At 55.4% G+C, this 27,827-nt stretch overlaps 1 protein-coding gene across 1 annotated transcript in view; it reads right to left on the reverse strand.

Annotated features, from left to right (window-relative positions):
• Positions 1 to 27,827, reverse strand: part of SPEG (striated muscle enriched protein kinase) — a 58,385-nt gene that overhangs the window by 13,696 nt on the left and 16,862 nt on the right. Inside the window, 18 exon segments of the mRNA XM_033230116.1 lie at positions 47 to 124; positions 707 to 764; positions 1,801 to 2,001; positions 2,121 to 2,217; positions 2,466 to 2,634; positions 2,945 to 3,057; positions 5,956 to 6,131; positions 6,232 to 6,355; positions 6,762 to 6,968; positions 7,531 to 7,635; positions 7,882 to 8,001; positions 10,102 to 10,325; positions 10,433 to 10,622; positions 10,745 to 10,903; positions 12,031 to 12,291; positions 14,801 to 14,976; positions 17,007 to 17,095; positions 17,340 to 17,515. Of these exon segments, the coding sequence (XP_033086007.1) occupies positions 47 to 124; positions 707 to 764; positions 1,801 to 2,001; positions 2,121 to 2,217; positions 2,466 to 2,634; positions 2,945 to 3,057; positions 5,956 to 6,131; positions 6,232 to 6,355; positions 6,762 to 6,968; positions 7,531 to 7,635; positions 7,882 to 8,001; positions 10,102 to 10,325; positions 10,433 to 10,622; positions 10,745 to 10,903; positions 12,031 to 12,291; positions 14,801 to 14,976; positions 17,007 to 17,095; positions 17,340 to 17,515 (2,723 nt within the window).

Consider the following 27,827-nt stretch of genomic DNA (forward strand, 5'->3'; position numbering starts at 1 on the left):
CTCCTGGCTCCCACAGGGCCTGTCTGCTCTCCAGTCCCCACCTCACCTTGACATCGAGGTGCAGCACGTGGCTCTGGTGCAGGTAGTGTATTCCCTCTAGCACCTGCCGCATATAGGCCCGGATCTGTGGAAACAGGGGGCCCAGAGTCTGTGGGGGTAGGGTGGTATGTGTCTGATCACCTCCAGGGCGGCAAGCGGTCAGGCTGTGCCTGTAGAATAGCCTTCAGATGGCTCATGGAAGGGGCTGAAACACAGGTTTGGGGTTGCAAAGATCCAAGGCTACCATGTGCACCGGAGGGTACAGCACAATTACAGGGAGGAGCCATCACATAATAATAAGTAGAATTGTGCACTGCACAATATGTACAGCCTGACATGGCAGGACTGCAGCGAGATCAATAAAATCTAGGTGGGGCTCCTTCCAGGAGAAATGTTTGGGGGATGCTTATGTGATGGAGTGGGAAACAACAGTTAGGAACTGGGGTGGGTTTGCTGAGATTTAGAGACAACAGCGCAAGGCCCAAATAGATGGGGGTCTGGTATCATTGGATGGGGGCTCTGCTGCCTGCCTAACAGTGCTCTCTGCCTCCACCCCTGGCTTCCTGTGGGCACAGATGGCACACTCAGGACCCATTTTGTTGATTCACAAAGCTCAGGTGGGTGAAGGCCGGTGCCCAACCTGGCCCCTACCACCCACTGCCCTCACCTCAGACTCACACACGGTGGGTTTCCTGGCCATTCGCTCCAGCAGCTCCTCTGTGCAGCTACGTCCCAGATCAAGGAGAACAGTGCCCATTGCCAACTTCTCAACCCACCCCAGAGCTCAGGGCAGGTCCCAGCTCAGCATGAGGTTCTCCATTCCCTTACAGAAGACCTGATACTAGTCAGAGACTATCTCTTCCCTCCTCCACATGTACCGCCTCCCCACCTCCTGTCTTCTGAGGGCACAGGTGGGACACCCCTGCTTGAACTCCCACTTTCTATGGGATCTCAGACAAGTCACTTCACCTCTCTGAGCCTAGGTTCCCCCAGGAGTAATACGGGAATGAAATTTCCTCTCCTGCCCACCCTGTAAAGCATTTGTAGGGATCAAATTACAGCAGAATTTTGTTGACTGTGGATGGGACTTCTTGACTCTATTTGAGAATGACCTAGAAGGTCCATGACACGGAATAATTTGTCATTTTGCTGAGGTTTGAATTCAAACAGTGCAGGCAGGAGGCTCATGAGCAGGTTACGGTCACCCTGCTACTGGGGTGATGAGCCGATCACCCAGCATCCTTACCTTAGTGTGCCTTTGCTTAACCACAGCCTTCATGAAAGGGTAAAATCTGTTCCTTATGAAAACAGCCTCCAAATAAAGCCAAGTATTGATCTGAAATGGGGTCACTTCAAATATGCAGATGCATTGTACTGCATTTCATGATGAAAAGCATAGACCACATGCTAGCTGTGTGACCTTGGGCAAGTTATTTAACCTCTCCATGCCTGCCTCTTCATCTGTAAAACGGGGATAATACAAGTTAATGATAAAATTCTAGGAGATAGGAATATATGAGGATTAAATAGGTTAATATTTGTAAGACTCTTAGAACACTGCCAGGCATACATGAAATGCTATGTAAATTGAAGCTAACAATGGGCTTAAAACTGTTGGTTTTCATAGCAGTCTCCAGATGTATCCCTCCCAATTGTCAATAGGACTATTTTGTAAACTGTAAAACATGTTGCCTATTGGATGTTATAAGGACCAGTCATTTAGGCATGGATCCCCCCAGCCACCAGCCTGTCCCAGGATACAGCTCAGTGACAATGACCAGTCCTCGGCGCCTCTCGAAGGCCTCATGGAAGTAGAGGACACAGTCGTGCTGGAGCCTGGCCAGCAGCCGGGCCTCCCGACGCGCTGATGCCTTTGGCTTGGCCTGGCTGGGGATGAACTTGGCCGCAAACTCCAGGCCGGAGCTACGCTCCACTACACGCCGCAGGTAGGAGAAGGCACCCCTGGTTGACACAGGGAGGGGGTCAGGGATCAGCCATTACTGTGGCCCTCTCTACCCCTCCCAGCCCTCAGACCCAGCAGCTTCTCTCGGCCCCCACTGGCTTCCCTCCTAGCCTCACACCTGCCGATCTCCTGGTGGATGTCATAAAAGTCGCTGAGTCTCCTTCCTCGATGGTCCTCATCCTCCCCGACCCCCTCGACCTCCATAGCTGTCTGAGCTGGGGCAGAGATGTCATGGTGTTAGGTGGGAGGGGAAGAAAGCAAGCAGGCCAGAGACTGGGACAGGTGGACAGAGGAAGGAGACAGAAGAGGTGCAAGAATGTTGGGGGCTCAAGGTGGAGGGCTGGGCTGGGGGTGTGGTGGCTGGGAGTCCAGGGCTGGCTGCTTCCTGGGCAGAGCATGGCGGGGGTGTCACATCAGATTCCAGGAGGTGGACGCTTTACCTTTCTCCGGAACACGTGCCCACCTGAATGCACAGCCAACTCTGCTTTGCAGGAGACCTCGCCCGCCAGGTTCCGGGCGGTGCAGGTGTAGACGCCTCCATCCTGGGCCCCCGTGCTGAGCACCACCAGGGAGCACTCATTCTCCTCATACACGAAGCTCACATGGCTGCTCTCGATCAGCAGCACCTCGTCCTGCAGAGTTGGGTCTCACCTTCAGCCTGGGCCTGGCCTCACCTCTGCCTTGGGGCCAGGAGCCGCTGTTCCAGACCCCGCCCTCATCTACTCTGGGCAGCGCATCTCTTCCCAGGACCCAGAATCAGCTCCTCCCTTATCTTCCACAGAAAGCCCTGCGCCCCTCAGCTAGTCAATCGCCTGCATCCCCTTTCCTCCTCCTAACCACGCCTCCGCCGGGGCTCCGCCCTCCTAAACCTCCCAGGACCCTCCCACGCCCCCAGGGAGCCCCTCCTCTCCCTCCCAGGATCAGCCAGCAGCACACTCTGACCTTGTACCACATGATGTCCGGCAGTGGTTTTCCCTCAACCACCACGGCAAAGCGAGCAGTTTCCCCAGCCCCCACCTCCACGTCCTCCATGATGGACTCAAACCGAGGGGCCTCTGAAACACATGGGGATGGGAGTGGGAAGAGAGGGGGCAGAGGGTCGGCTTTACCCTGCCTCCTCAGCCCCTCCCTAGAGCCCCCATCAGCGACTGGCTCAGGCAGAACGCTAGATCCCCGCCTCTCAGCAAGCCACCGTCCCCCACCCCCCACCAACTGGGACAACAGAGTTCCCTGCCTGGACCAAGCGCCCCCGCCCCCGTAAATCCAAACGTGATGTTCTCCAAATCTCAGGAAACCTGGCACAAGGTGCAGGCTTGCTTTGTCCGACCTTCAGTATTAATTTGGCAGCTTTGAAATTAGGAGATTTTCACACACAAAAGAAATCTGGATTTCCTGCCTCTCTTGAAAAATCAGGACTGGCCATCCTGTGTCGCTCCCGTCACTGCATGAATCCGCGGGCGAGGAGCGGCTCAATGCTGCCCCCTGTGGGTGGCCGCCCTTCTTCACAGGGCCACCCGCTGGCTTCTGACTACCTGAACCTGGTCCCTGCAGGTGGCTCAGCCTGTGACCCTGAATTAAGCTCATGGATGGCATTGCCTCTATCTTGGAGTTTTTCCTTTGAATCTTTGAAAAATGTTTAGAGGAGCTTCTATTAATAGCACCTGGGAGATGGCAAGATGAACAAACAAGTAACCCCCAAATACCAAACCGTCTAGAAATGGACTCTATCTCCCACATGTGGTTGTGATTTCATTCTCCATACATATCACGTGGTCATATGATTTCCTGGTAAAGCAGCTTCTAATTCTCATGATGAAATTAAATACATATTGCAATGTGCTTTGCAAAGGAGACTGTGACTTCCAGGTGTCCTCCACCAGCCCCCACCCACCACCCCAGCATGTTTGAGCATCTCAGCTTGAGAAGTAGGATGAGTCAGGCACTTGGGAAGGCAAGGTGGCCAGGTGTGGACCCCCACCCTTCACAGGCACACAGACAATGGGGGGAGGCCATCCTGGGGGTGGGGAAGACACTGCAGTGGGGTTGACATGGAGGAAGGGGGCCACCACTCCACTTGCCCTGTCTGGGTGTGGCGGGGTGGGGTCTAGTGGAATAGGGGTGTCAGTGCAAGCCCCAGCTCCATCTGAGCCCTGGCTGACTGGGCTCAAATGGGGCTCCATCAGTCACTGTTCCAGCTAGGCTGTGCTGCAGGGCTCTGAGGGCCAGGGGCCCCCCAAACTTCAGGGTTCCTCCTATATCTAGGAAGAAAGGTGAGTCCTGAAGATGAACTGTCAAGGAGTAAAGTGGTGACTGAGTGGAGAGTGCTAGGAACAGGACAGGCAAGGAGGGAGACACTTAAAAGAACACCCAGCCACCCCACCATCTTCACAGCAGGGCTGGAAGGGTTCTCTGTCTCTTCGTTACACACCCTATCGCCACTTCTCTTCCACTTCACAGATGCCTCCCCTCCCCCTGCAAGTTTCAAGTGAGCTTCAATGGTTTTTTGAAAGCACCAGAAAATGTCCATTTACCCATGATAAGATTGCCTGTTCTAAGTAAAATGTCACTTTCTTTGCTTTTGGTTGGAATTGTATTTACTCAGCAGGTAACCCTGCTTAGCCTATGTTGATCAAGAGTTCTGAGTGGCGGTTACATATGTCTAGAGTTAATTAACAAATTAGAAAACCAAACAGTTACTACCTAATGCATTAGATAGCAACTAGTTGAGAGACTGCATCTTTAAAGGAGAAATTATAAAAAGAATCCTAAGGCCCGGTGCGGTGGCTCACACCTATAATCTCAGCACTTTGGGAAGCCGAGGTGGACGGATTACTTGAGGCCAGGAGTTCGAGGCCGGGAGTTCAAAACCCGCCTGGCCAACATAGCAAAACCCCATCTCTACTAAAAATACAAAATATTAGCTGGATGTGGTTGTGCATGCTTGTAGTCCCAGTTACTTGGCAGCCTGAGGCACAAGAATCACTCGAACCTGGGAGGTGGAGGTTGCAGTAAGCAGAGATGGTGTGGGTGACAGAGTGAGACGACTGTCTCAAAAAAAGAAAAAAGAATTCTTGCTGCAAACATTGGGAGGCTCTGTCAAACAGGCTTGTGCCAAAGGGCCGCCAGGATCCTCAGGGCTGGCAGTCTGGTGATAAGATGTGTTCACGGGTTTCTTTAAAAACCAACTTGGTCTTCTCATGTTTGTTATATCTGAGATACTATTTCCTATTATGTTTAACACAGGAGCTAGGAGTCAGGCAGCCACACTTGAACCCAGTCCTGTACTTATTAGGTTCTGTGAACTTGGGCCAGTTACTCTTAGCCTCAGCCTCAGTCTCCTCATCTGTCAAATGGGGATAATAACCAACCCCATCTCACAAGGCTTATGTAAACATTAAATGAGGCAATACACATAAAGTGCTTAGTACTGAGACTGGCACACATTAGGCTCAATCCATCTTTTTTTTTTTTTTTTTTGAGACTGAGTTTTGCTCTTGTTGCCCAGGCTGGAGTACAATGGCACAATCTCAGCTCACTGCAACCTCTGCTTCCCAGGTTCAAGTGATTCTCCTACCTCAGCCTCCCAAGTAGCTGGGACTACTGGCGCCCACCACCACGCCCAGCTAATTTTTGTATTTTTAGTAGAGACAGGGTTTCACCATGTTGGTGAGGCTGGTCACAAACTCCTGACCTCAGGTAATCCACCCATGTCAGACTCCCAAAGTGCTGAGATTACAGGCGTGAGCCACCGCACCTGGCCAATAAATCTTATTAGTATGATTGTTGTCATTATTACTAGTATGGTATTTGTATAGCCATGACATGGACAGGCCTGACTGAAGGACATGGGTTCGGATCTGCAGCAGTGTCAGGCTGGTTGTGTACCTGAGGGTGTGAGGAGAGAGCTTTGGGCCTTGGAGGGAGGCTAGGAAGAAGGACCCGCTGTCACCCACCTGCCAGCTCCAATGTGACTGAGCAGGTCTGCGTGCCGTGACGGTTTCGGGCAGTGCAGGTGACGGCCCCCATGTCCCGGCGGCTCACCCGGCAGATCCGAAGACAGTACTGGTCATCATCTGGCTGGCTCAGCTCGTACACACCTGCCCGTGCTTCTAGGAGGGCCCCTCGGCAGCTAAGGGACACATGACAGGGAGGTCATCCAGATCTTTCCCCAGGGAATTCTGGCCAGGCTGGGCCAGACCTGGGCAGCCACATGTGGGAAAGGGGCCCACCTCCTCCAGACGACCTGGGCCTCCACATGGTTGAATGTGACGGTGACACTGGCGGGCTGTCCCTCCACCACATACACGATGTCCGGTTTGTCCAGCACAGCAGGGGCCTCCTCCAGGGGTGGGCCTGGGAGGAGGAGAGCTCAGGCTCTGTGCTGGGCTTGACCCCAGGTCCTCAGCACACACCACTCCTTTAACACCCCTCATCAACACTTGAGCTCCATTTTTATAGATGGGGAAGCTGAAGCTCAGAGAGCTTTAGCGATTTGTCCAGGGAACACAGCCAGGGAGTGGCAAAGCTGGGGTTGTGGGGTTGGACCCCAGCAGGCCCGATCCCAAAGCCTGAGCTTCGGCCACTGTGTCCTGCTGCTTTCAGGAGGGAGAAGGAAGTGTATAGATGGGACAAGGTCCTGCCCAGCCTGGCTGCTCCTGCCAGTTACCATGTCCAGGCCAGCCCTTGAGCCTCCACCACAGGGCCCTGTTCCCCATCCCAGCATCTCCCACTCCCACCCAACAGGAGCACCCAGGCTCACCGTGCTCCAGCAGTTGCACAGGCTCAGAAGGGGGCGAGGGCTTGCTGCTGCTCTTGATAGTGGTGCTGAGGACCCGGAAGATGTGCTGGACCCCCTTACGCAGCCCCGTGGCTGCCCACCCTGGCTCCCGCAGGCCTGTGACCAGTGCCGTCCACTGGTCCGAGCCCAGCACCTGGTGCTGCACTGTGTACGTTAGGGAGTCCGGGTCTGGTGGGAGAGGAGCTACTAGAGGCTGGTGTTATAGGAGCAGCACCCCCTCCCCATCCAGCTGGACTGGGACCCTGGAACTCATTATTAGTCTGCTCTGAGGACATGCCTCAGTCCCTGCTGTTGCTTTCTGCCTGTCCCCCCATCTGCTCTTGCCCAGCAACTTCCCTGGGAGGTTTAGAGCCAACAAGATACCAGTTACAGGCACAGATGGGGCTGGAATTGAACTCTAATTCCTTGATACCTGAGGCAGGGAAACTGAGGCAGAGTGGGAGGAGATCCTGGACAAGAGGAGGAGAGGGCATTTGCAAGTCCCGATCCAGGTACCCAGTCCCTCTGAGAATGGGAAGGGAATGTGGCAGTGCCCCGTGCCTCCTCTCCTGACCCAGAGCGAGAGCACCATGCACCATGGAGAGAAGACGGGCAAAGCTGTTCCTGCCAGCATTCCATCAGCTCCTGCCCTGCCCATCCGCTTCTGGGGTCTGGCCCCTATGGTGCCCTGCCTGAGCCTGCCCTGTCCACACCCCTTCCCCACCCATGGCCCTGTGCAGCCCTGACCCACCGATGGCCATGTCCAGACTCCTGGGGGGGTTCCATGTGAGTGTGACCATCCTCCCCGTCACAGCCACCACCTGCGGGGCACCATCTGGAGGGCCTGGGACCACATCTGAAAGCCACAGGTCAAATGTCTGCTGGGTCCAAGGGCCCAACAGCCCCACAGGATCACTAAGCCTCAGGGCAGGAGTCTAGGGCCTGGGGTCTCAGCCGCAGGGGCAGGGGCAAGGGCAAGGTGGGGGGGTCCCCAGGGGATGGAGGGGAAGGGAACTGATGTAGAGGTCCCTTTCCCTGAGCCCCCAGGTAGTGCCAGAGGCCAGGCTGTGCATGCAGCTGACCACGAGGGTGCCTGCCTCACCTGTGACATACAGGTGGGCATAGCAGGCAGCTTTGCCCAGCTTGTTGGCAATGACGCTCTTGTAGACACCGGCGTGCTGAGGCCCCACGGCAGGGAACACCAAGCGATGGACATCCCTGTCTGGTGGGGGAGGGACAGTGACACTGGGCCTGAGCCTGGAGGATACCTTGAGGGGTAGGCCTATGCCATCCCGGGCCTGGTCCCTCATCCCCATCCACTGTAGGGAGGAGGCGAGTGGGGAAGGATGGGGCAAGGATGGGGCAGGCAGCAGGAAGTGCATCCACAGCAAACTCTGGGTCCCGGCCCGATCTGGCTTCCAAGTCTACATCTGCCCTGACCCCTCTGGTCTGTTCCTCCAGTGTGTCAGGCCAGGCAACTTATCATCTTCTCTTCCTCCTACACTGGGCACCCTCTGGGGTCCCTGTCCCTGTTGACTGGCCCCTCGTCTCCCCACCTCTGCAGGGTCACAACCTCTATGTCAAAATTCGAACAAGGCTTTGTTCCCAAGGCCCCTCCCCTAAGCCCTTCTTCTCCATCCCCAGGCCACTGCCATTCTGTCTCCAGCACAGCTGCAGGGAAGCCCTCCAGGAGGGCAGCAAAGCCCTCAACCCGAACTCCCTGCCAGCCACGTCTCTGCTGCTCCTCTGCATCTTGATGCTGGCAAACCATCAGGCCCCTGAACGAGCCTCTGAGTTCCACCTCCAGGTCATTGCTCACAACATTCCTCCCTTGTGGAATGCTCTCCTCTTACCTGAGGCTTCCTTGTCCTTCAAGACATAGTTCAAGTGGGTGCAGCCCATGAAGCCCTCTGCCCCTGGCCCGCTCTCTGCCCCTCATCCTCGGACGCCTCCCAGGACCCCAACCCTCTCGCCTGCACATCGATGGGCACTGGCCCACACTGCTTTTCACGGGTGGGGGCTCTTCCTCTTGCATAAGTCACAGCTCCTGATCTGGCCTGCAAGCTCCTTAAAGACAGGGCTGACTTTGTCAGATCTGCTTGTCCCACCAGACCCAGAACCTCACACACAGTAAGTGCCAAATACATTCTATGATATATTACAAGAGTTGCCTGCTCTGTGTCCAGCCTGTGCCAGGTACCTGACATGCTTTCCCCACCTGGAATCCTCGCAACAACTTTACAAAATTATCCCCATTTTACCAATGAGGTCAGAGATATTGACTTGGTCAAGGTCACACGGCTAATAAATGATGGCTTGACCTTGGTTCCATGTGATTCCAAAGCTCTTTCTCTACTCCCTGCTCCCTGGATGATAAGGAGGCTGTCTCTGGCGAGGACACAGAGAGGAGGCCTGCACTGTCCTCCTTTGTGTCAGGGCTGTCCCCAGACACCCCTCCCTTCTCTTTGCAGTTATCTCCGCATAGAACAGTCACCCATTCATTTATCTCTGCTGACACTATTTATAAGAGAAGAGAAGCCAAGGGCTGCCAGTGACCCCAGATACAGGCCGAAGCGGAGACGCCAGCTCAGATCCTGAGACAGACACTCACCCAGGACCTCAGAGCAGACTGGGAGACAGGGAGGCCTGCTGCTGAGAATGACAGTCATGGGAGGCTGTGGGCAGGGGTAGGAGCAGGGGTGGCATCACTGGAGATGGGCGGGCAGGCGGGCAGGGAGAATGTAGCATGGGTGACAGGGACATCTGGTTAGGAGCTGGGCACCAGGGTCAGACAGTCCTTTCTTGCCTCTGGGCAGCTTCCTGTATCTCTTTAAGCCTCAGTTTCCCCATCTGTAAATGGGGCTAATAGTACCCGCCTTATAAGCCTGTGGCAAGGTAAGACGGTCCTTGTCATACCTTTAGCTCTCAGGGCCTGGCACTTAGAAAGCACTTAACTGCTCTAGGGCTTATATGTATTAACTGATTTAGTCTCATAACAACCCAATTACAGATGAGAAACTGAGGCACGGAGGGCTTCTGTAACTTGCTCATGGGCCCCATGCAGGTTAGCAGCAGGCTGTACTACCTGCCCAGTCAGTGCTAACAGGCACCGAGGGGTGACTCAGCAGATGAGTGCTGTGCTGTGCGGGCTTGCAGGGGAGGCAATGACCTCACAGTCCCTCTGGGTTCCCTTCCCCCAGGTGCCCTGTCCCTGGTCAGGCTACAGAGGAAAGGCCTGGGGAAAGCTGGGGAGAGGGGCAGGGCATTGCAAACCAAGAGGATGCTGCAGGGGACACTCCTGGGGTCCTTCCCAGACACGTACACTGTGTCATGCGCCGGTCGTCACTGCTCTGGATGCGGTGGCCATTGTGGAACCAGCTGATGGTGGGGTAGGGCAGGCCGGTCACCTGGCATTCTAGCATGGCCTCCTTGGCCAGTCCCACCTCCAGGTCCTGCAGTGGCCGCAGGAAGTCGGGAATGGACAGCCGCTCCAGCTCACCCTGCTCTGGCTCCTCGGGAATGGATGGCATCTTCTCCAGCTTCGAGCTGCAAGACCATACGGCTGCCCAGAGGCCCAGGGCCATGCCTCCCACCCCAGGGCTGGGCTGGCCCCTCACAGGCAGCCCCGGCATCATGTGGGGCCCTGGTGGTACCTGGGGCCTGAGGCGGCTGTCCGGGGCTCTTCTACATACAGCTGGGCTGAGCAGTGGGCCTGGCCATGGGTGTTAACAGCACTGACCGCATAGAGCCCCTCGTCCTCGCTGCCCACATGGGCAATGTACAGTGAGTGTAGACCCCCGTCCTGCCGTAGCCGCAAGTTCTCACTCTCCTCCATGGGGTGGCCTGCAGGAGGGAGGGGTGGGAATGCAGAGCAGGCAACAGTGACAGGCCCTGCCCTCTGGGTGTACCCCATCCCCGCCTGGACCCTTGGGGGGCCCTCAACACCTGCAGCATAGGGGTCGTACCAAAATGAGTCCAGGTAACAACAGGGGGTGGGGTGCCGCTGATCTTGCAGTCAAAGCGGGCAGCTCGGCCCTCCAACACCTCCACATCTTCCAGCAGCCGTGTGAACAGGGGTGCCAATGAGGGCCGCACGGTCAGCCGGGCACTGCAGGTCAGCTCATCTGGGGGTCAGGGGGCAGCTCAAAGATAGGGAAGGCCAAGGAGGCCCAGGCATCCCAACCCACCACTCCTGACCTAAGGCTGAAGCTGGAACCTGGGCAGAGCCCAGCAAAGGCTCTGGGTACCCAGGGGAGGCAGTAGGCACAGATCCAGAGACCAGACCTTCTCGAGAGGGTGGAAGTCAGCAAGGGTGGGCGCAGGTTGCCATGTGGGCTGGGGACTCCATAGGAGCCCAGGGCCTGGCCCCAGCTCTCCCCTCTTCCCCCCACTCTGCCCACCCTGGATGAAGCACAGCCCAGCTCTGACAGGGTCCTAGAAGCCCAGCCCACCCCTCTTCCATCTCCATCTCAGAATTCTCCTCTGTGCTGGAATCATGCCCATGCTCCTAGCCACCTGCCCCAGACCCAGAGCAGATGCCCCTTGGCCCCACTCTACCAAACTCCAAAGAAGCTTCTGGAAGAGATAAGGGTCCCTTATGCTGACTCGATGCACCCTCCTGCTTCAAAAGCCCCTCCAGCTTCTGCTTAGGTCTTCATCATCCACAACGTGGCGAGGCAGGTGCCATCATCTCTGCCCTTCCATGAGGGCAGGCCCAGGTCAGAGATAGCATCACTGGTAACAATGGCTGGCATTTATTAAGCAGGTGTGCCATGTGAAACCCATTTCTGGAATGGTCGGTGCCCTACCCTCTCCTGGAAAGGCCCTTTGACAGGCCCTGTGCTTCGTTCTTCACATACACTATCTCATTAATCCTACCAATCCTTCTACAAAGGAGGCATGATCACCATCCCTGTTCTACAGATGAACAGGCTAAAGCTCAGAGAGATGAAGTGACTTGTTCAAAGTTGTGTGGCTGGTGACTTGCAGGGCAGGCATTGGAACCCACATTCACCTCAGCAGACACATTCCCTCCTAGGAACAGTTAACCGTGTTGCGGCCTTTCCTTTGTGCTACACACTATTCTAAGTGCTTATTTTACTGAGGCCAGGGCAGTGTACTAGCCCCCATCCCCTACACTTCCCCTAGGGGTTGGAGCTCTGTTTCCCGGGCATCTTATTCTGCACCTCCAGTCCCCTCCCTCCAGCTCTTAGGCACCCACAGCAGCCCTAAGGCCTGAGTGGGGAGTTACCTTTGGCTGTGCTGAGCTTGCAGGTGTAGACGCCACTGTCGTCCTCATGTACAGATGTAAGCAGCAGCTTGCATTTGCGGCCATCAAAATGCATCTTGCATTTGAGCAGTGCAGGCTGCAGCAGGCGGCCACGGCACAGCCAATCCACCTCCACATCAGTGGGCCCCGCCACCAGGCACTCAAACAGCGCCATCTCCCCGGCCCCCACGTCCACGTCCTGCAGGGGGGCCAGCACGGCCAGGGACCGGCTTTCAGGGTGTGCTGAGGGGAAAGCAGCCACGGGGGCCACGCACAGAGCAGAGACACACAGGGTGAGGGAGACACACATACGCACGCACAGAGAGACAGACAGACACAGAGAGAGAGATGCATTTTGTTCTCTGGAGATGGGGAAAGCCCACCCACCTGGCCAGGACAGCAAGGCATGCCCAGACCTGGCTTCAAGATGTCAATCCAAGCTAGGCCAGGGAGGGTAACTCATGGAGGCAAGAGGGAACTGAGGGAGGGGAAACCGAGAGGGTCACGTGGTGGCAGAGACAGCGGCGGGGGAAAAAAAAACACAACACACCACCTGGGTACAAACTGGACTTTATTTGAGTTAAGAAATAGGTGTTTCCAAATCTCTCCACACTCACTACAGTGGCACCTTGCCCCTGCTCCTGCACCAAACCTGGTTAACTCCCTCATTCCCAGACAGAGCACCCCCAGCCCTGACAGGGAAGGAGGGAGCCCCAAATGGTCCCTAAACCTGCCAGGGCCATGGCTCAGCCAGGCTGTTCATCAGCACAGAGCCTGGGGCCTCTGGCTTTTGGTCTTTTGTGGAATAGAAAGTGTTGTGCCATCTGAAACCCACTAGAATGGTCAGTGTCCTAACCCCTCCTGGTAAGGTCCTTGTCAACAGCCCCTGCTCCTTGGGCCCCTCCACGCCATGCCCTAATCTCTCCCATTCTGTCTCACCCCACCTTAGCTCAGAGGCATCCTTCCCTGACTGTCACAGACACACAGACAGACAAACAGATAGACAGGCCTGTAGCAGCAGTAGCACATGCACTCGCCCGGTGCTCCCCTTCAGGGAGAGACTTGGGGGTCTGATACCCCTCACAGCCGCCCCTTCCCAGCACTCAGTCCATCTGTGGGCCTCCTGGCCTGCACAGCCATGTGTCCACTTGGGGAGGGAGGATACACAGGGGCCCATGGGCTATCCCCCTGGGGGCTGCATGGGGTGGGGAGGGGAGGCTGGGACGGGTCCGGGCCGGCGGGCCTGGGTCTGTGGGCAGGAGGCAGTGAAACACAGCGAGGTCCGAGAGGTGCCTGAGACAGGGGCGCGGCTCGGAGGGTAGCGGGGGGAGCGCAGGTGGCCCCCTGAGCTCACTCGCCTGTGTACAGACAAAAACCTCAGTCAGCAAGCGGCAGGTTAGTGCAGCATACGCGCACGCGCGCGCGCACCCACACACATGCACACACACATGCACGCGCACACACGCACGCGCACATACACACGCACACACACATGCATACGCACACATGCACACACACGCATGTATGCACATGCACACGCACACGCACACATGCACGCACAGTCACGCAGACCTGGCTAGGTCCCTTCCGCATAGAGGGCTGCCTCTCACACTGCCAGGGAAGCACTGCCACTCTTGGTTCCCCCAAGGTCAGCTCTGGGCTGGGAGGGCCCGGCAGCTAGTCAGAGACTGGTTCCTCGGGGTTCCTGGGCAGGCAGAGACCCCGGGCAACCAGGCATCCATGGGATCAGGAGCATCCCGAAGCCTGGGGGTGTCAGAAGGAATCCCCAAGAGAAAGAAGCACCGAGACACGGGTTAATACAGAGAAGTGAGGCAGAGCCAGGCCCTGGAGAGGAAGCAGGCCGAGGAGGAAGGCTGAAGAATCTGGAGACCAAGGAAGTGGCAACTACAGGAACGGCGGGCACAGAGGAGGGGCACTGAGGCAAGGGGGCCAGCAGAGGGACGATGACTGTCAGGGTCCGAGCTCTGAGTCTCAGGGAAGGTCAGGGGCTGGGGGCTGAGTGAGAATCGGGGAGAGGAAGCAAGGAGCCATTCAGGCGAAGGGTGGGGTGGAAGGCAAGATAAACGGTTGTGGCCTTCGGGGAGGAAAATCCACAGCCCTCGAGGGCCCCCTAGCCAGGGCCTGTCATTCCTGCTGCCCGAGACAGCCCCTTCACATACTGCCCCAGGCTCTGAGGGCCTAGGCCTCTTCACACGTCACAGCGGTGCTCACCCTGGCACCCTAGGGTCCCTGTGATGCTCCAAGCCTAAGCCACCCCAAGGGCCCCTCCGAACGGGTCCAGCCACCAGACTCTCCCCACCGCTACCTCACAGTAACTTCTGCACAGCAATGGGATGGGAGGGTGGGCAAACGGGTGAGAGGAGAGGGGGAGGGGGATGAGGGAGGGTCCTGGGCAGAGCAGGGTGACAAAGGCTCAGAAGAGTGTAGAGAGAGCTTGGCCAGTGGCAGGTGCAGGGTCTCTGGCTGCCACCAGGGCTCCGTGATGGAGCAACAGGGAAGGTGGTGTTGTGTAGTAAGCTGAGCACAGAATAATGTGCTGTGCAGCTTTGGGCAGGTCACTTCCTGTCTCTGGGCTTTGGTTCACTCAACAATAATATAAGCAGCTGGACTAGGGGCCCCTTAAGGCCCTTTCAGTGGTGGCATCCTCTAACTGAGGCTGCGTGAGAGTGGACCGTGGGGGCAGGAAGGGGCCAGGGCCAGGTGGGCGTTCATGGAGAAATAAGGTACTCACCTCGGACCTCCAAGCGGGCCTCGCATTGCCGAGCGCCATACTCATTGACTGCTTTGCAAGTGTAGAAGCCAGCATCGCCACGCTCTGCAGCCAGGATCCGCAGCCGGCACAGCCCACCCTCAGCCTCCTCCGCAAAGCGCCGCTGGTCCGGGCGCACGGGCTGGCGGTTTCTTAGCCTGTCAGAGGGGCGAGAACTCAGTCCCAGGACCCAGGGGCCTGATCTGCGTGCACAGGAACTGGGGCTGCAGCACTGTGTAGGCCTCTCCTTCCCTGTGCAGTTTGCCCAGTCCCCAGATCTGTCCCACCGAACGTAGGCATCCCTGGTTTCCAGGGGTAGGTTTTTACCCCCCTCTGCCATCCCACCCGCCTCTAGGAGCTTCCAGGTCACTTCTAACTGCCTGGGAGCTCTCCCTTCTCAGAACCCTGCTGCACTCAGAGTGGAGCCGTGCTATTTAGCTCTTTTTTCTTTTCTTTCTTTCTTTTTTTAAACAGGGTTTCGCTCTGTCACCCAGGCTGGAGTAGAGTGGCACGATCACAGCTCACTGCAACTTCTACCTCCCCAGGTTCAAGCGATCCCTCCACCTCAGCCTCCTGAGTAGCTGGGACTACAGGCACCGCCACCATGCCCCCCTAATTTTTGTATTTTTTGTAGATACAGGGTTTCATCATGTTGCCCACAGTGGTCTTGAAGTCCTGGGCTCAAATGATCCTCCTCTCTTGGCTTCCCAAAGTGCTGGGATTACAGACATTGAGCCCTTATGCCTGGCCCTATTTAGCTCTTAATAATTCTTAAACTTCCCCATTTCTTATTTTTATTTATTTATAATGGATAGATAGCTTTCCCACTTCCCAAAAGGGATATGAAAAAACTTACAATGTTAAAAAAAAAAAAAAAAACAGTGGGGGCTGGGCACGTTGGCTCATGCCTGTAATCCCAGCACTTTTGGAGGCCAAGGTGAGTGGATCACCTGAGGTCAGGAGTTCGAGACCAGCCTGACCAGAAACCCTGCCTCTACAAAAAAATACAAAATTAGCTGGGTGTGGTGGCACCCAGCTACTAAGGAGGCTGAGGCAGGAGAATCCCTTGAACCCAGGAGGCGGAGGTTGCATTGAGCCCAGATCACGCCACTGCACTCCAGCCTGGGTGACAAAAGTGAAACTCCATCTTATAAAAAAACAAAAACAAAAACAAAATCACAGTGGGGACCAGACAATCAATTAAAAATGAAAAACAGAACTCAAAGCAATAAAAAATTAGCAAACTGAGTAATCCATGTTCCAGGCACCTGGGATGAGCAAGGCCCCTCCGCTTGGACCCACATTGAACTCTGGGCTGCTGGCAGCTCAGAAACAAATTGTTGTGTGCTTTTTTTTTTTTTTTTCCAGCAACAGGATCTCACTATATTGTCCAGGCTGGAGTGCAGTGGCGTGATCATAGCTCACCGCAACCTCAAACTCCTGGGCTCCAGTGATCCTCCTCCTCACCCTCACAAGTAGCTGGGTCTACAGGCATGTACTACCATGTCCAGCTAATTTTTAAACAATTTTTTGTAGAGACAGTCTCACTATGTTGCCCAGGCTGGTCTTGAATTCCTTGGCTCAAGCAATCCTCCTTCCTTGGCCTCTGAAATCTCTTGCTACTTGCCAATTTGGGGAGGGGGGTGTTTTTGTTTTTGAGACAGGGTCTCACTCTGTCACCCAGGTTGGAGTGCAGTGGTGTGATCTCAGCTCACTACAGCTTCCACCTCACAGGGTCAAGTGATCCTCTCGCCTCAGCCTCCCAAGTAGCTGGGATTACAGGCATGCACCACCACATTTGGCTAATTTTTTTGTATTTTTAGTAGAGACAGGGTTTCACCATGTTGGCCAGGCTGGTCTCAAACTCCTGGCCTCAAGTGATCCACTCGCCTTACCTCTCAAAATGCTGGGATTACAGGCTTCAGCCACCATGCCCAATCATTTATCCCAAATGGACAGACATGAGACCCAAAGCCCTCCCCAGAAGGGGAAGCCCTAAATAAGCCTGGAATGTGGGGCAAGGGACAAGGTGCCGGGGGGAGTACACTGCTGTCCCTAAGATGAGGCTCCCGAGGCAGATTATGGGGAAGCCCACCAAGGTTCCATTTTCTTCCACCCAAAGCCAGACCTCCCAGAGCCAAGCCTACCATAGAGTCGCTGGTGGGTGGTGGGAAGTGCGGCTACTCACCAGGAGACCACAGGCTTGGGTTCCCCCTGCACACGGATGCTCATGATGACATCTTGGCCTTCTCTTACTGACTGGTCCATAAGTGAGACCTGAAGGGGGTACCCCAAAGTGTCAGGGAGAGACAGTCAGGGCAGAGCCTTGGGTCCTGGGGGCTGTGGAATCTGAGACAGAGGCCTCTTCCACAGCCAGACTGAGACTGGCTCTGGGTAAGAGAGTTTGAATGAGAGCCAAGTTCCAGCTCTTGCTGGTGCCTAAGCATGGCCCCAAGAACAAGGGGTCACCCAAAGGAATGGGGGCACACAGGAGGCTGGGCCCCAGCCTCAGGGGTCTGACCTTGAAGGTGGGGGGTGCCTTGGAGCCAGTGTCAGAAGAACGGCGGTTCTGGCTGGGACTGGGCTTCATGGTGGGGGTTCGAGGCCAGGTCTCCCCAGGCTCTGGAAACTCCTCTGGAGGGCTCAGGTACTCCTCGTCGGAGGTGATGGGGCTGCTGAAAGGGGATGTAGATCCACCTGGAGAGAGACAAAGATAGCTGCCAGGGACGAAGGCGCGCAGAGAGCCTGGGAGAGCTGGCTGGAATGTCGCCCAGAGACCAGGAGTTGCGGCAGCTCCCCACAGGCCGGCCCTGCCCTGACTTCACCCCCAGGCTCCTGTGACCTCGCCCAGCTGCTTCCCTTCCCCGAGCCCCTGGAACCTCATCTGCCACTGGCTCTGCCAACACCGACCCTGCTGATCCTCCCGGGAGGGGACACCATAGGGAAAGGCCTGGGACAAAGGGTTCGGGCAGCAGAGGGGCCACTCCTGAGCCTGGCAGGAGAATTCCACTGGAGCAGGGAACCCACATTCCTGACATGGACTAGGGGCCTAAACAACCAACTGCAGGCTCCGAAAGCAGGGGGTGCAGGTCTATGGAACCCTGGAGCAGCATGGCTAGGACGCCCATTTCTTGGGCAAGCTGGGCCTGGTGCAGAGGAACACACACCACAGACAAGACACATCCTGACCTTGGTCCAGGGCCAATGAGGTGGCACCATCTAGCCTGCCCCTCCCCCTTTCCCTTCTCAGCTTCCTGCCGTGCAAACCCCAGGGGCACCTATTGGCCACAGCCCTACAGCCTGCACCCCCGAACGCTCGAGGGATACAAAAACAGAGCTGGAGTCATCCACAGAAAAGGGCAACTCAGCCTGGGTAAGAGGAGGGGGGCACCAGAGTCAGCCTTGGGGGAGGGGTGTCCCCAGGGCCCTGACGCCCTCCCCTGCAACTGGCCAGGGGCCCAGTCTCGCTGAGCTGGCTCCTATCCGACTGCCAAATACAGACATGAAACTGCCACAGCCCCCTGGCTTCTCCCCCAGTTCCCTACACCCCAAGCCCTCAGCAGGGCTGTACCCCAACTCACCCCGAGGCTCTGCACACAGACGCCCAGCCTGCGCCTGTCCTGAAGGCTCGGCCCTGGCACCAGGCCCTTCTGCTGCCTGCCCACTGCCCACCCCAGCCTGTCTCCCCAGGGAGCAGGAGCCCAGCCTGTCCAGCCTGCCCAGCCCCACTCACTCGGCTGACCCAGCTGAGGACCTACACGGAGAAGGCCCTGGGGGAGGGGAAGGCGCCTGAGGAGGGGAAGGAGGAGGTTGGATGGCAGGCCGGCAGGCAGCTGGCTGGGAAGCTGGTGCCTGCCGAGACCACAAGCAGCCTGGGCCCTGGTGTGGAGGGGGAGGAGAGGGGAGAGGGGAGGGCGGAGTGCTGCCGTCTGGATTTAGCCACTCTGCTCACTCCCAAGCCGTGGGATCTGTCTTTCCTCTCCTTACAGCTTCGGACCCTGACAAGAGCAAAGCCAGCTCTGCAGCGCCTTGACTCAAGGTGTGGGGCCTCCGTCCCCGAGCAAGACAGGGGAGGGGTGGCACTGCACTGTGCCAATCGAGACGCTTGCCCTGATCCATTTGTTCCAACACATCCACCAAAGGAGGTGCCTGTGGGAAATGTTCCCTGTGTTGCCCCTTGCTCTGATGGAACCACCAAGATCCCTGACATGGGAATGTGCTAAGGAGTCTCAAACACTGCAGAGCCAGGGCATACCTGTTTTCTTTGGCTCCAAAAATCAGAGAAATGTCAAGACCTTTGCCCTCCTTCCCAGAGGTGGGGGAAGAATCTGAGGGGGCATCCCACCTCTGCCCCTTCATCCCTGCCATGGAAGGTCTGGCCAGCAGCCATCCCAGGGCACTAAGCCCACATCCAGCCTTCCTACCCACTCCCCCTGGGCACCTGTTGGCAACTTGCCCACCACCCATCAGGCCTGCTAGGGAGGACAGCAGGGACTGCCTCCCCCACATGGCCCCTTGTCATGAGCACCCATTTGTATCTGGGTTGGGGAAGGGGCTTGGACACGGAGCCTGAGAGAAGGGAGCTGTTGAGCAGGGGTCACATGTCCTTCTCCCTCTTCCTATCACCTCACCCCCCGCGGGGACACATTCCCAAGCCATGACCTGTGTTTCCCAGCATGGCCAGTGAGGAAGGAGGGCTGGGGGCCGGGCAGAGGAGGGGTCCATTGTTCAGGGGGGCTGTCTTGAGATAGGGTTGTGGAGGGAAGTCAGAATGGCATTTGGTGCTTAAGGCAGCTGATGACTGAGATCACAGGCATGGCCCTGCAGGTGGGCGGTCCTACCCCTCTGTGGAGCCTGGAGTCCTGCCCCAGGGTCACCTCCAGGCTGGACAGTACTGAGGAGGCTCACGGGCCCAGGGACCAGGAGCGGAAGCACAGCTGAAGGCCAGATGGTCAAGGTTTGCAGGGAGCCTCAGAGACCCCTGGTGGTGGCCAGGGGAACATCATGCTGGAGGGCATCCAGTGACCAAGTGAGCCCCTATCCTCAAGCCCCTTGGAGAGAGAGACTGTCAGAGCAGCCCAGGCCTCTTCCAGACAAGGCAGTAGCCCCTGCCCCTCCACACCTCCAAAACTGAGTGACCAAGGAGGCTGATCAAGGATTCCTGAGGCTCCATACCAGAATCCGGTGCCACCTAGTTTTTTCCCTGGCCCCATAGCCAAAACCATCTTTGGAACCAGTCCCTGACATCCCAGCCCTGCTCCACCTACAAACCCAACTCTCACTGTGGGAAATACAGTTACATCAGCCAGGAAGGAGGGGGCAGGTGCCCCCCTAAACCTAAGAGGCACATACACTCAATGGCCCTGAACAACCTGCCACGGAAGTACCGCCCCTTCACACTGGCTCTCAGTCCCCCACGCTGACCCAGTGCACATGTCTGCCCTTCCAACATCACTCTCAGGTCAAACTCATCTGATGAAAATACTGGCGTTAGGAAGCACACAGGGAACTCCCTCTCCTCAGACCAGCACATCCACTGGCCCCAACTGTTTCAGTGTCCCCTGATGTGTTCTCACAATAGACAGAGTTGCAGCCACTACTGTGACTATCTAGTACATAAAAGGTGCCACACACGGCCCTTTGCTTCAGGGCTTCTCAGAATGATACTTGACCTACTCACATCAGGACCACCTCGGGCTCATTTAAAATATAGATTCTTCGGCCGGGCGCAGTGGCTCAAGCCTGTAATCCCAGCACTTTGGGAGGCCGAGACGGGCGGATCACGAGGTCAGGAGATCGAGACCATCCTGGCGAACACGGTGAAACCCCGTCTCTACTAAAAAACACACACACAAAAACTAGCCGGGCGAGGTGGCGGGCGTCTGTAGTCCCAGCTACTCGGGAGGCTAAGGCAGGAGAATGGCGTAAACCCGGGAGGCGGAGCTTGCAGTGAGCTGAGATCCGGCCACTGCACTCCAGCCCGGGCGACAGAGCGAGACTCCGTCTCAAAAAAAAAATAAAAATAAAAATAAAAACAAAAAATAAAATATAGATTCTTCAACCTTACTCCAGCCTGCAGAATTAGATTTTCTGAAATGAGATGTCAAGAAACTGCATTTTAGAAAGCACCCCAGGTGACTCTTAGGTACATGAAACCTTAGGGACCACTGCTGACCTACATGGGAGGAGGACAGCCCTAAGAGGTGCCATCACTGAGCTCCTCTTCACTGGGCCATGCAACCTCAGAGCAGGGCTTTGAACCTAGGAGGTTTGGCTCCACAGCCTGTGTGCTTCCCATGGCATGACCTGGCCTCCCATCTTGGGCACAATCTCTAACTCTATGGCAGTGGTTTTCAAAGTTTTCTGTTCATCAGAATCACCTGGAGGGCTCCTTAGACCACAGAGTGCTGGGCTCCACTCACGGAATTACTGAGTCAGTAGGTGGGGGCTGGGGCCAATAATCTGCATTTCTTAGGAGTGCAAAATGCTCATTGGAAAAAAAAAGAATCTGCATTTCTAACACAAACTCAGGTGAGGCTGTTGTTGCTGGTCTGAGGGCCTCACTCTGAGGACCACCGCTCCATGGTCTTTTTCCCAAGCTTGCCTCATAGGCAGAGCCTCATGACCCTTGTGGCTGGGTGTCATGCCCAGCCTCACCTCTGTGAGTCACCCATGTTGTTCAAGGGCTTGAAAAGTCATGGGGGTCTCTGCCTACTCACTGTCACCTCACATGCAGCTCTGCAGTCCACACAGCCCAGCCCCTGACTGTCCAGAAGGGCCCCCAGGCACAGCTGCCAGTGCTAAGGAGTGGCAAAGACACAGTCATGTCCTCAGGAGCCTTCCGGGTGGTGGGGAAGACAAGCCAGATACACAGGTGACTATAAGAGCAAGCAGGAAGTATCAGGTAGCAAGAGAGCAGCAGGTAAGGGGCGTGGGAGTACAGAAGGCAGGAGATGACTTTTGGCTCAGGGAAAAAGAGAGAACTGAAGGAAGAGGCAGTATTGAAATTGCAGTTTGCAGGAAAAAGGGAAAAGTATTACAGGCAGAGGAAAGTGCATGCAGAAAAGTTTGAAGCAAAAGACATGTGTGCAGAGGACTATAGCTCAACTGTCTGTCTATAAACTGGGTAAAGAAGTAAGGAGTGGGGCATCCACTGTTCAAGCACGTGCCTCCCACTGCCACCCGAGGGCCAGCCTCAGGCCTCTGGCTCCTTTTGCCCTATGGGTGCAGATGGTAGAGGCCACCCGAAGGTGTGCAGCCTTTACTCTGCAGGCAAGGCGGACTCCTTACAATTCTCTTTTGGTTTGTTTTTGTTTCTGTTTTTTGTTTTGAGACAGTCTCACTCTGTCATCCAGGCTAGAGTGCACTGGCATAATCTCAGCTCACTGCAAACTCCACCTCTGAAGTTCAAGTGATTCTCCTGCCTCAGCCTCCCTCAGTTGCTGGGATTACAGGCTCCCACCACCACACCTGGCTAATTTTTGTATTCTTAGTAGAGACAGGGTTTCGTTATGTTGGCCAGACTTGTCTCAAACTCCTGGCCTCAAGTGATCCACCTGCCTTGGCACCCCAAAGTGCTGGGATTACAGGTGTGAGCCACGGACCCAGTCCATAAACAGTTTTTCTCCTTATGATTCTTGAGGAACGGAGTGATAGGCTGCAGGATAGCCAGCATTTGCCTGTGGCTTAGCCCTTCCCAGCTGGCCCTCCACATGCGCTGTTTCAGTAGGTCCTCCACAGGCAGTTCTTGAAACGTCTGCTGTGGTAACCCCACTGTGGAAAAGTCAGGGAAAGGCAGGACATGGCTGGCCAGGAGGTGTGCATTTCCACAGGGTGCTGACATAAACATTTCCTCTTGGACTGAGAATGTTTCAGTCTTAGTTCAAAATGTACAAGCTGTCAGATCATTTCACATGGTCAGCCTGACCTAGCCCCAGAAGTGAAGTGATTAATTTTTCTTTTTCTTTTTTTTTCTTTTCTTTTTTTTTTTTTTTGAGACAGAGTCTCGCACTGTTGCCCAGGCTGGAGTGCAATGGCGCGATCTTGGCTCACTGCGACCTCCACCTCCTGGGTTCAAGGGATTCTCCTGTCTCAGCCTCCCGAGTAGCTGGAATTACAGGCGCCCACGACCACATCCAGCTAATTTTTTGTATTTTTTGTAGAGATAGGGTTTCACTATGTTGGTCAGGCTGGTCTTGTACACCTGACCTCGAGATCCGCCCGGCTTGGCCTCCCAAAGTGCTGGGATTACAGGCGTGAGCCACCGTGCCCGGTCATGATTAATTTTTTTACATATGATTATGTTAGTTTGCTCCAGGTGAGAAAAAGTGGCTGCAACAACAGTAAATGAGCTCTCCATACTTCTGACAGGCTGTGAGTGATGGCCTCCATTCTAGGTACCAGCCTCCGGGCAGCCACCTGTCAGGCAGGCCTGTTTCTGGCAGACAGGAGGGTGGAGGAAGGGCTGAGTCTGGGCAAGGGGACCACACCACACTGCTTTGTCAGGTGTTGTCCAAACCCCCATCAAGGACTGACGATGGGGGCCATGTGGCATCCTCCCCATCGGCAGCCACCACCATCACAAGGGAGAATCTGTAACTATGACACAGGTGGCCAGAGACCAGGGGCAAGAGAAGACAGGGACTGACATGGATGCCAAGGTTTTCTTCCTTGTTTTTGTTTTCATGGCCCCCAATAAGCAAGCTATTTTCTGCTGTGGTCACGTTGCTTCCATGAGTGGGACCAGAATGTGCTTTGATGAGCTATATCCCCTGTCCTAAATGTCCTGAGTCAACTCGCCCTCCTCACAGACCCTCAGGAACCTCACCAAGTAGGTAGCCTGACTGGTACGAAGATCCTTACTTTGCCGCCAAGCAAACCATGACAAGCTAAGGTACAATGAAGAGGCCAAGGTCTTGGCTGGAAAATGCTAGAATCTTGGGCTCAAATATAGGAGACCTGTAGTTGAGGGCAGGACTGGAGGTGGCAGGATGAGGCCCAGGTCCATGGGGCCTCCCATATTCCCGCTTCCTCCTGCCCAGCACCCAGAGGGCCTCCTCTCCAGGCACATGGTGGGGAAGCTGGGTGTGCTCACATCAGGCATGCAAGGAAACAGAAGGACCACAGCTGTGCCAGAGGTGGGGAGTCAACAGAGGAAGGAGAGAAAGCCCCCCGTCTGACCCACCCACAGAGGGCATCACCAGTGCCCTCCCAGTGAGCTCATGAGCTCAGTTCCACCTCAATCTCAAACTTCTTCAGAGCAACAGGAAAGGGGATGGGATAGTGTCATGGTTAGGAATGCAGGCTTGAGAGACCAAGACAGTGCTTCAAATCATAGCTCCAGCCTCTAGCTGGCCCTAAGCTCCTAGAGCTGACCATCCCAAGAAGGCAGCCACTAGCCACCTGAGACTATTTAAACGCAGTTATTAAAATGAAATTAAATTTAAAATGCAGTTCCTCAGTCACTGCAGCTGCATTTCAAGTGCTCACTAACCACGTGTGGCTAGGGTTACCACACTGGACCACGCACATATACAGCATCTCCATCACCACAGAAATGTCTATTGATCAATGCTGTTCCAGACAAAACTGCTGGGATTACAGGTGTCAGCCACTGTGTCCAGAGAGCAATTTGCTAAAGTTTTCCAAGTCTCAGTTTCCTCATCCGTAATGTGGGCATAATAATAGAACCTACCTCATAAGGCTGGATTAAACAAAATAATCCAATCAACACAGGGCCTGGTATATATGAAGCCACTCAGTAAGTGCTAACTGGTCATGTATTATTTATTTATTTCTTTACTTACTTATTTATTTATTTATTTTTGAGACAGAGTCTCACTTTATCACCCAGGCTGGAGTGCAGTGGCATGATCTTGGCTTATTGCAACCTCCACCTCCCGGGTTCAAGTGATTTTCCTGTTTCAGCCTCCACAGTAGCTGGGATGATAGGCATATGCCACCACGCCTGGCTAATTTTTGCATTTTTAGCAGAGACGAGGTTTTGCCGTGTTGGCCAGGCTGGTCTCGAACTCCTGACCTCAGGTATCCACCCACCTCAGCCTCCCAAAATGCTGGGCTTACAGGTGTGAGCCACCGCACCCGGCCTGGCCATGTACTTTTATTTGCACCCCATACTAAGTTTATTTGCTTCATGAGCAGTTACTTCCATCACCCTAAATCACTTGTTGCTGATAACATCCCTAGGCAGATTGCAAGTGCTAAATAAAGGCTGCTGGCCTGGTGCTAACTCTACCTCACTTTCCTATCCACATTTTTGTCTTCTCATCCGTAAAATGGGAATGTCACCACCTGTCCCACGTCCCTCCAAGGGATATGTATGGCACAATGTTATCGCCAGGAAGAGATGTGAAAGGGCTTGAGAAAGTCAATGATACTCTCCAAACAGAAGAAACTGTTTAGAGAGATGTAGCACTTGGCACCTAGTTGGCACTCAATAAATACTTGTGTGATGGATGTGGGCAGCGGTGCGGAATGCTTTGCTTTGGTTAAGCACACTTTCACACTCCCTAGCCATCCGCCCCCATCCACACATCCGCTTTGGGAGAATGACTGTGGTCTCAACAGAATTATTCAGTGGGGTGGAAAGGATGGGAGGGAACTGAGGAGCTGGTAAGGACCAGGTCCTGCCCGCACAGACCCTGCCCCCTAAACCACGGTCCATGGGGTCGCATTCTCTAGTTATCCATTCCCTGGTTCCCATGGCTCCCAACCAGGAATTGAGATCTGTAGACCCTCAAAAGCAGGCCCTATTGGGGTGGACCCCAACAGGGGACTGGGCAGCCAGCCCTGGTTACCATAGCACTGGGCAGGGGGAGGGGGAGGAGCAAGAAAGGGAGGGGGAGGAGCAAGAGAGGGCGGTGGCTGCACGCAGGCCTCCTCCCACAAGACACTGCCCACTGCCTCCCTCTACCTACTCCCCAGTGGGCCCACAGGCAAACTGCTGGACACCCTCCCCTGATTCCACCCCTCACTCCCTGCAGACTCCAGGCCTGGGACTACCCCTTGCCAGATGTCTGTGCCATCCCCAGGTTCCACCCACTTTTGCTGCTCTCAAGTCCACTGGCCCCCGTCCAGCCACTCTGGACTAAACAGTGCCTTGTAGGGTAAGAAAGTCAGCTTGCTCTACACAGCCAGAGCCAAGTCTGGATCCATATGCCTGGTCCCCAGGTCCTGGGGCCCCCGAGCTAGCCTGACTTAAGGAGGTGCTGTCTTGCTGCAATGCCTGATGCAACAGACTAATGTGATGAAGGCTTTCTGGCTCTCCAGGGCAGAGGTGCAGAGATGCTGTGATGAGCTGAGGATACAGGGGCTGGGAAATATGGAGGGTCTGCAGGATATGGCCTTCCAAGGGGAGAGGTGGAGTCCCCAAGGCACAGGGTTTCACAGGGCTGAAGAAAGGGACAGAGAAGGATAAGGCACTTCCCAGATCCTCGTAGAAACCTGAGCTCTTGTACACAACATCACCCATTAATAACGCTAACAACTAACATTTGTCTACAGCTTTACAGTTCATAAAGCTCGTTCACACATTCACTTTCATCCATGAGGACGGTGTCATTATCTCCGGTTTACAAATGAGGAAACTGAAGCTCCAGAGGTTCTATGTTGCAAATACAGAACTCCCAGTCAAGGGCTGACAGCTGCCTCGCCCCAAGCTGCCTTTCCAACCTTAAAAGGCTCCCAAACGGCCCTGAGCCAATATCGGGGCACCCCCCATCCCACCCCTCGCCAAATTTCAGCCCAAGCCAGGTATTGACCGGAGTCCTGGAGCCAGGCCTGGGCCCCCTCAGGGGAGCTGGGAGCTGAGTCAGAAGCCAGATCCCGGAGGTGATGGAAGGACAGAAGCATGTGGTGGAGGGATGGGCATGATTCAGCGGGGTAGGAGGGGTAGGAGGAGGAGAAAGCCTGGAAAATGGGCTCCTGGGAGGGATATGCAGCTAAGGAGGATGAAGACCTGCAGTGGCACAAGCCAGACCATGCAACCAAAGGCTCTGTTGGAGCACGAGACTGTGATCAGACGCATCAAGAACTCCCTCACTGCTCAGGTGCTGAGGCCCTGGGATGGGCACACAGGCTCTGCCATCTTGTCTCCTGCAGCCCTTCATGGAAGAAAGGGACAGAACATCGTGTGCTGTTCCCCATCTTGGCATGTCCCGCCTTCCCCGTGCCGGTCTAAATCCCAGCCTCCTTCAGGGCGCCAAAGTTTCTCAGCGCAGGCATCCCAGAACACTAAGCAACTGCTCGGATGTCCTCAGCACTAGATTCATCTGCCCCACACTGTCCCCCAACCTAGATCCTCTGAACCAGGTCTGGTCACCCAGTGGGAACCCCCTTAAGGGTTGAGTGTGTTTTCCTCCTGTAACGACCCCTGACCATCCTCACCTCCCCGAACCCCAGGCCCGGGGTCAGTGCATTGTCAGGCCCAGCAAGCTGAATGAGCTGAACTGGCCCCGTACGCCGACACTGATCCAGCTGAACCAGAAAGAAACTGGGCTGAATCCCAAAGAAAGTAGTCTGACACCAAGTAAGGGCTTTCACAAAAATAGAAAACAAGGCGGTCTCAGCACTGCCAGCCCCTGAGAAGTGCTCTTCGCTGTACCCTTTTTACGACTATGGGTTCAAGAAAAGGAGGGGGGAAGTGGCTTGTGGCACTCGAAAGCATCTCTTTTTACTGGGAGGGGGGCTGTCTTACGGGGAAATGACTTCAGAAGGCTCATGGTGGCTCTTAAGCCCTGTGAGCAGAGAGATTCTTTTTCTGGGAAACTCAGGGACAATTTGCTTTCCCCATAGGACCCTGTTCAGGGAAATGCCATGGGAGGATGGCATTTAGAGGATGGCTAAAGACAAATTTCACTGACTTCATGAATTGGCCAGCCTTGTGTGCGCCTTGGGGATTTGGCCCCTGCCCTGAGGCCAGGGCCATTTAAAATGCTTTCACCAGAGCTGCTGACATCCAGAAGGGACTGCACGGACTGTGCACGCTGGC

The sequence above is a fragment of the Trachypithecus francoisi genome, unplaced genomic scaffold (genome assembly GCF_009764315.1).
Source record: "Trachypithecus francoisi isolate TF-2019V2 unplaced genomic scaffold, Tfra_2.0 Lachesis_group13, whole genome shotgun sequence".
NCBI classification, from domain to species: domain Eukaryota; kingdom Metazoa; phylum Chordata; class Mammalia; order Primates; family Cercopithecidae; genus Trachypithecus; species Trachypithecus francoisi.